We start from the raw sequence: 8,190 nt of genomic DNA, 5'->3' as shown, positions 1-8,190 counted from the left end.
CTCCTGGTTTAAGAGTTGCCCAGGGATGTCCCTGGACTTCCAAGGTCAACACAAAAATTTGCTTGTAAATTTAATTTCAGAGTAGACTTTTTAAACACGAGCCACAACGCTCTACCTGTAATTGGTGCTCCCAGGCTGGTTACCCTCTCACAGAAGCAAACTGGAAGCCTTAAATCCGTGAATGTGTTGCCACGTTAAAAATAACACTTGCTAATTATACCCTGGGAGAAAGGCTATTTGCAGTCAGTATTTATACATTTCCCATCCTTCTCTACAAGTTTCTAATTTCGTTCCCCATCAGAACCCCACCTGGTTACATAAAACCAGCAGTCTGCTGTGAAGCAGCAGTTCTGATCCAGCCAACTTCATCATTCAGCTGAGGAGGAAAGTACAAAGTCAGAAACCTGAAACTGATAAAACAGTCCCCGTTCTGCAGACTACCCTGCACACAAACCCCACAACCTGCTTCCCCACAGTGTACACTGCTTCTAGCGCTTCAGATTTCTTTCCCTCCTTTCCCCTCGGTAGCTGAAACTACTGAAGGCTACTTGTTCCTCACTGTTCCCTCCCCTCCGCGTAACCACAAGAGGAACCAGCAGAGAGGCCGGCTCCCAGGAGACAAGGGCTGCAATCCTTCCACAAATCAAACCCCGACAGAAGCACGTATTAAAAAAAGGAAGGCAGCTGCGTGTGGCACATGATTATCATCTCAGCCCTTGGCTGTCTTTCACCGAACAAACACATCCCCAGAGGAGTTGGTCTGTCAACATGTTGAGACCAAATCTGATGTGGAATCAGGGCGGGAGCCCCATCCAGCTGATGAGGCCACCCTGACCTCTGCCGGGGAGCTGCGACAGTGCGCGGCAGCAGCCGCCAACCCCAGGAGCCACCTCAGCCAGGAGCCACCAACCCCAGGAGCCCGGCCCTTCCACTGCTGCTCTACCAGCAGCAAGGCCCTGGGCAGCGGTATCGACCCTCACAAAAATAAAGGCACCAGGCCAGGCAGGTTGGGAGGACAGACGATGTGTTCGTCCCTTCTAAGCTCGCTGCACTCCCAGTTTAAGAGGATTTAGGGCTGCGTGGGCCTTTCGCACCACGTGCAGCCTTCCCACTTCTCAGCAAACAGGTCGGTTCTGCTCGTACCAGGGGCTGTGACTCTGGGTCAATAGTACTTGTTAAAAATAAATACCTCAAGACACTACCTCAGCAGCCGAGATGGCAACACCATCTGACCACCGAACCTGCATTGTGCACCCGCCCCTTTCACAGCAGCACACGAAGAATCTTCCCACTGCACCTTTTTGCCACCATCTTGTCCCCACCCCCCATAGCACAGACGAGGGAAATTACAGCACAATTGTTCAGTGCACTGGATTTCCTCTAAACACACACAATTGCAACTGATAGAGTTCATCTTCTCTCTCAGAGGCAGGAAAAAGGAGCCCTTGGGCAGTTTGTGAGCTCTCACTGCACTGAGGCCAGGCCATGGTTTTACCAGGTAAAATCTTCACGTGATGCTTCAGTGACAGACCAGCACTTCCAAAACTGACAGACAGGAAAAATACCTCAAGTGTTGTTACCAACCCACATCCGGGATGTAAAAATCATTGTGAGACTTTGAATCTCCAGCGCCTGGCCAGTTTTCAGGCGCGTCCCAGACAAGAAGTGGCTAGTGCCAGCTTACCCCAGGCCACAGAGCACGTTTAGTGCAAACCATGCTGGACCACAAGACTCAAGCGCCCATTCTACAATGTGAATGTATATAGCAGGTACTCAAATACCAAACAACAAGTTGTAACCAAAACTTTAATCCCAAGGATCTCACAAAAGACATTTTACAAGTGACATGAAAAGTCTTGTACAGTAAAGAAATGTTTAATTCATATCTTTTACGATGTACCATTACACACTCAACACACCCACTCCAGTTGTCAGTTCTGCTGTGTATTTGGTCTATTCAGAGGTTCTGGAATAGATGGTCAACCAACAATCATCTATTTAAGAAGTACTCTAGTCACATGAAGTACAAAATTAACTGACCCTACTGCTAAAAATTTATATTTCACATAATATAAAGTAGCTCGGTTCCAGGTAGTGGAAGTCAGAACTAGAGCTCTGGATGCAACTGCAGCTCAGTCATTCCCTTCTCATGCCACCGGCTCCACGTCCCTGACTATTCCAAGAACTGGGCTGTGAAGCATCTACACCTCGCTCCGCACAGCGCCCACAGCCACGCTTCCACAATGAACACTCCTTCATTGCGCGCTGCCTGCCGAAAGCCGAATCCCAGCAAAACAGACCCCAGCATGTCAAGACCAGACATATTCTTCTATCTATGCAAGACAAACTGCTTACCATTCAACACAAACAATTATGCATAATGGTACATTGTAAAGCGATTAATATTACAAATCATATGATCTGCTCAGAACCATATACAGATTCACATCTTTACATTTGCCACCTGTTACAAGATACAAGGAACAAAGCAAGTTCAACAGCTAAAACATTTTAAAAATGCACCAAGCTTTATGAAGTTTCAAAACAAAACAATGTTCTGTACATACTCCTCCTGTCCTCAGATCTAACAACTTCCTGTACACAGCTCCTGCTCATAGTCCTATTTCCTCTCATTTGACCTGGAGCGACTGAAGAAGAAAAAACATGTTAGTATCCAGGTGCCAAGAGCAGGTTTCACTTTAAACCCCCCAGCCCTATTAGCAGATTGTATTTAAGCATTTTAAGAATACCGATCATTTAATAAAACTGAGTATTTAATTCTTCAAAGCGAAGAACCCCGTAAGACAGTACAGATGATTCTCCACCCTAACTTTCTTCAGTATTACCAAGGCATGAAGACAATTTTTACAGATTTAGTCAAAAAGCGTAACCACGAAGAGACTCATCCTACCTGCGAGACCTGGAAAAGGAACGAGAAGGCTTGTGATTTCTCTCCCGTGAGAGTGATCTCTCTCTTCTTCTGTCTCTGGAGAGGGACCTGTTAGAGATTACAATGCAAGGTGATTATAGCATCAAAGCAAAGCTGAATTAGGTGAACCAGGCTATCTGAAAAGCTTCCCTTCAGCCAGTTAAAAGTTTTTCCCTATTCAACCAGATGAAGCCTGTTAAAAGATTATGCTATTAGTCTTTTTTTTTCAGGTAAGAATAATCAGCTCAAGCCATACAACCCAAGTTGTGCTGTAAACAGGCATCTATTCTTTTGCAGCAGTTTCAGTCAGTGTCTCAGCCAACACGGCGTGTCCACATGGACATACGCGCCCTGTACTGCAGTGCAGCACCCTGTGCTACAACCATGTCAAAATTGCACGTGAGCTCTGGAAGCTTCCAAGCTCTTGCAAAACCACAGCTAACCGCTGCGTTGCTACCACCCAACGCTCTGCAGCGTGCAACAGAACGTGCTCATTATGTTTCCTATCCCCTGTACTTGTGGCTCAGAGGATCTGGAGGAGAACAGCACATTAACAGAGAAACTTTGGGAAAAACAGGCAGGAACCTTGGACAGCTGCAGGACAGAACTAATTACTGCCATTCTTGACACCCTTCAACTGCTAACCCTGGAATCTCAAATTTGCTGTGTAAAATGTATTAACCCCAGGCAAGCAATATGACAGCAGCAAACCCTTTTCTCCCTTTTACCTAGTCACAACGCCTCCCCTGGAGTCTGTTAATGCATACAGCCCAAACATTATGCCGCTTTGATTTGTTTCTTTTTAAGCCTCCCAGACAAAATGGTCCATGCTGTAATTAACTTGATGCATACCTGCTGCGGCTTCGAGAAAAGCTTCTCCTTCGTGGTGATCTAGAACCAGAAAAAAAATGTGAGGCTTTTTATCAACTCTTTTAGCATTAATGGGGTGAGGCATTTCCCAACTTGTCAAACTCACTGTTGGGCCCAGGGGACGTGCCAAGAATAACTGGCATCCATCATCCAGTAAAAGGCATGGAAAGATTAGGCAGTAAAACAAAGCTCAGTGTGAACAGCACGTTTCCAACCACGAATTCACTTTAACTAAGAATGCTTCATAGCAGAGTTGTCCAATGCAACACTTTCCATTTCAACTAAATACACTGCCCAGAACACCACACCAAAGTCCCACAAGTGGTTCCAAAAAAAAAAAAAAAAATAGCACAGACCGAATGTTTTGGAACCCATGCAAGCCAAAAAGGTCCATAACAAGACATAAGAGATACCAAGTGGAAAAAAAGTGAAAATGCGCTCAGTGTAAATATTGATAATGCCATTAAGTGCTACATTAGAACTGCATATTTGTGATTGTAATTTTTAATGCCATAGAGTGTGTTTAGACTATTTTCTTAAAAAATAATAATAATAAAAAAAAAAACCTTAGCTCGGCCCAGTTCATCCCAAAAAGTAATTGTTTTAAGTTTTGAAAACTGTTAGTAAAACCATTTAAAGGTGATAGGATTTTTCTGGCAAGGAAAAGCTAAGTTTGTTAGAGCTTTATTAAAAATTTAGTTTGGCATCTCACATGCAAATATACTGGTTTTTACGTTATTCACAGTGTAAGAGCTTCCATATCACCCTTAAAAGTTTTCTCAAGCAACATATGTACGTTACCACTCAATTATGCACAGCCAGCCTTTGATTGAGAAAAGTAATTACTTATAAGCCGCTTACTCCTTATTTTAACCAGCAGTAAACTGTATAAGCAGGAAAAACTTACTAGTTTTTGGTTTCAACAAGCTAGAAATGGTGAGGTGAGGCTGCCGGACTGACTGCCAAGAAGAATTTGCTGAAAAGGTTTTGCCAGATGTTGCGTTGTATTTAGTTGGTTGGCGAAGGGGGTGTTGTGGATTTTTCCTGCTTTTTTGTTAGCCGAAGGCTGCTGCTGTAGTTGTTGTGAAGACATTTGGTAAATAAACAGCTGAGCTGATTGGCCGGGAATGTGTGGGCGGTCGAGGTGGCTGCTGCCGATTTGGTTAAGGTTGGAGAGAAGGCTGAGAGAAAACAGCATGCTCGGGAACCAAAGGGCGGTGCAACCTGACGACTGGCCATGCCTGGGTCATGTGAAACGACACCAGCCAAGCTGCATGGGGCGCGCTGGTCACATGACGCTGAAAGGGCTAGTTGACTGGCTAATGCAGACTCAGAGGGTGGTGAGAAGAGACATGATGGTGACTCTGTAACGGGTTCATTTTTATTAATAGATGGACCAAAAAGCATAAAAAAAATGAAAAACAAGCCATCAGTACAACCATCTATTAGCTAACAAATACTCCTACTGTGTTATTTTTCAACAGCAAAAGGGTAAGCTTGAAACCCTGACTCGTGAGGACTTCACTCACCTGCAACAGGTAAATTCAGTCCTGCAAAAACCACGTTGCAGACTTAAAGCACCAGACAAGCTAGTCTGGGTCCAAGAACGTGTCAGTTACCAAAAATCCTGCTATATTTTAGAGCTGCATTCGCAAACCTCAAGTGACAGAACCGTCACACGATGTTTTAATTCCAAACTAAAACTAAAGTGTAAAGATACTAGATGTTTAGAGCAACTGTTACTTGATCTATTATTAAACAGCTGCCTACTTGGAAAAATATTTAAATTGTGCAAACAAAGCGGAGAAACACATCTGTATGGAAATGCTAAGCTGCTGTATGTCATGTTTTGCCATTATGGAATAAAGGAAAGGAACAGCCTAAGTTGAAGTATGGGGAAGAAAGGCAAAGTGTGACTAGAAGATGAGCAGATTTTAGGAGGAACGAGGGTAAGTCCAGGATAGAGGGCGCTGACTACCAACTTGCACAGTGACCTAAGGACAAAAGCCAACATTCAACACAACTTAAGTTCACCTCGATTTTGTGGGGTTTGGGTTTTTTTTTTTTTTTTTTTTAGCATTTGCCATCTCCAAATTGTGATCAGATAGATGAATGTTATCCATCAACATGCTTTTAAAAAGCCTGCTTCTAGGATGCTAAGTGGTAACAGTGCCAACAGCTCTAGGAGTGTACTTTGACCTAGGGTACCTGCGACGAGGAGGAGGACTTCTTCTGCGATAGTCATCTCGAGGACGCCTGCCCCAGGATGGGGGTGGCCCACGGTTCCGACTCCGTTTCTCACCATTGGAAAGCTCCACTCTGACACGACACCCACAGAGGGTTCTGGGAAAAAGAGATGGACAGTAGTTAGCATTTCCAGGGGCAAGTCTTGGAACTAAGAAAACAGAATAAACAAGGCGAAGAACATTCTGTCTACACACATTTAGTCAAGAAAAGCAGATTCCAGCATGACAGACAAAAGGTTTGGCCACTTCTGAAAGCTTGCCACGCTATTATTGTGGGCAGAGAAAGAACCAAGGAGAGTCTCCCTGGTAAATTTTGCCTCTTTATAGTAACACCATCTTGAATTTAAATAATGCGCACCAAGAGGTCCAAGTCATGTCTAACTCTAAAATGTAAAATTAACTGTCCCAGTGCTATTCCTGCACTATTACAAAAGGCTACCCTTACATCACTGTACAAATAAATACTGCATAAGAAGCATCAAGTTCTCTGTTTTGCCAGTCGAAGCTTCCCAATTTGAACTGCATCACTACCCACAATTTCTCTTATTTTCACCAGGCAAGCCAAACACACAAGAAGCACATTTTACCTTCCATCTAGTTCTCTTACTGCATCAGCTGCATCTCGTGGATCTTCAAATTCCACAAAGGCAAACCCAGGAGGATTTCTTGCCACCCATACACTGCGCAGTGGTCCATAGTAGCCGAAAGCTCGCTCTAATTCAGTTTTGTTGCCATTGTTGCCAAGGTTACCCACATAAACCTTGCAGTCCAGCGGACAAGAGTCACGATGCATTGCTAGGACATAAAAAAAAAAAGCTCATGTATACTTAACAGACAACAAGTGTTTATTCACTTATAAGGGAATTCTGTTGGTTGCTTTTCCCAGAAACTTCAACCTTCAACAGTGGCATGATCTGACATGACAGAAACATTAACCTGTGTGGAAGGGGCGACGGGGCAGAGAATGTTTAAAACCGAACAGAAATCTACTCTCAGACACGTGATAAATATTCACTACGTCAGGGAATTTCGTTTACTTTTGAGGCCCCCAACTGTGAATTGGGGATGTTTCTCTGCGCCCCTCTCCCCTGCCCCGGGGGCCGGGCCTGCAGGGGGAGCGCGGCGGCGGCCAAGGGCTCCATTGTTCTCGGAGCGGGACTGGGGAGAAGCTGCACACGCCGGGGGGGGAAGAAATAGCGCCATCTCCGGCGGAAGCCACGCCAGGAGCACTCGGAGAATCCGTCCAGAGCAACTCCTCGGCGCTGCATGAGGGACCAGCGCTCCCCCTTGAGCGGGCGGGAAAAGGCGCCACACCACCCCCACGGCACCGCCCGCCCAGCCGCACCTCGCCTCACTGGCCACAGCCGCAGAGAAACGGCGGCGAGCGGGCTCTTCAAGGCAATCCGTGGCCTACCCGCCTTCTCCCAGCCCGGTTTTCCTCAGCGCAGCGGCAGCCGCCGCCCGCGGCCCAGCTTTACAAAATGGCGGCTGCTCTTTGTTTGCCGCCACCGGGCCCCACCGCTTCCATCCGCCCTGCCGGGGACCGAGACCGCGGGTGCCGCCTCCCCCCCGCCTTCCGAGGTGAAGATCCTCACCGATGCTAAGAGGGAGGGCGCGCGAAGGGAGCCCGCGCTAAATTCGTAGTCGACTCGACCCTCAACGAGACTCCCGCTCTGCTTTTCCTCACTGGACAAAATGGCGGCGGGTGGCTACCCCGCCCGCCTTTATATACGGGCAGCCCTCCCACGTGACGCCACCAGGCAGCAAATCAGAGGGCGCCGTTCCCGCTGATTGACAGCTCGCCTCATCCGCGCGGCCCCGACCGGCGGCGGGCGGGCTCCTCCTCCCGCCCGCGGCGGGAGCGCTGAGGGGGCTCCGCAAGCCGGGACCTGCCCCGCCTCCCGCCCGAAATTCCGCCTTAGAAACCGATTCTCGAGGGGAGACGTCAACTCCCTGAAATCAGGAAACGGCAACGCACCCAGAGAGGCTGCTTTGCTAGCTACAAGGAAAAAGAAGGTTTTCTTTTCTTGTGTCTGTCTCTGACCCGGTGGGATACGTTCAGGCCGTGTTTTTTAAGCATCCTCTCCCCGTCATTAGGGTTTTACACCTATGACAGCTTCGATTCGCTAGAAGTCGTTTCTTCCA

At 46.9% G+C, this 8,190-nt stretch overlaps 1 protein-coding gene across 1 annotated transcript; it reads right to left on the bottom strand.

Moving 5' to 3' along the window:
- Positions 1-1,792: 1,792 nt before the first annotated feature.
- Positions 1,793-7,751, bottom strand: SRSF3 (serine and arginine rich splicing factor 3). Its single transcript, XM_032988928.2, has 6 exons — positions 7,641-7,751; positions 6,633-6,840; positions 6,008-6,142; positions 3,782-3,820; positions 2,912-2,998; positions 1,793-2,648 (listed from the first exon to the last, which is right to left on the bottom strand). Exons 2-6 carry the CDS (start codon positions 6,836-6,838, stop codon positions 2,621-2,623), a joined length of 495 nt encoding a protein of 164 aa, XP_032844819.1. The 5' UTR covers positions 6,839-6,840; positions 7,641-7,751; the 3' UTR covers positions 1,793-2,620.
- Between the last annotated feature and the right edge of the window lie 439 nt (positions 7,752-8,190).

Source organism: Tyto alba, unplaced genomic scaffold, assembly GCF_018691265.1.
Source record: "Tyto alba isolate M040663 unplaced genomic scaffold, T.alba_DEE_v4.0 Super-Scaffold_30, whole genome shotgun sequence".
In the NCBI taxonomy this organism is placed as follows: Eukaryota; Metazoa; Chordata; class Aves; order Strigiformes; family Tytonidae; genus Tyto; species Tyto alba.
The sequence above is the reverse complement of the archived record's forward strand: the minus strand, read 5'-3'. Positions and strand labels throughout refer to the sequence as shown.

What these genes read in the sequence shown, in the direction of transcription:
- SRSF3 (XM_032988928.2), bottom strand. Translation starts at nt 6,838, where the DNA reads ATGCATCGTGACTCTTGTCCGCTGGACTGCAAGGTTTATGTGGGTAAC. An exon ending in GTAAGAGAACTAGATGGAAG is followed by an intron (nt 6,143 to 6,632) that starts GTAAAATGTGCT and finishes TCTTTTTCCCAG; the next exon opens with AACCCTCTGTGGGTGTCGTG. An exon ending in TTTTCTCGAAGCCGCAGCAG is followed by an intron (nt 2,999 to 3,781) that starts GTATGCATCAAG and finishes AATCTCTAACAG; the next exon opens with GTCCCTCTCCAGAGACAGAA.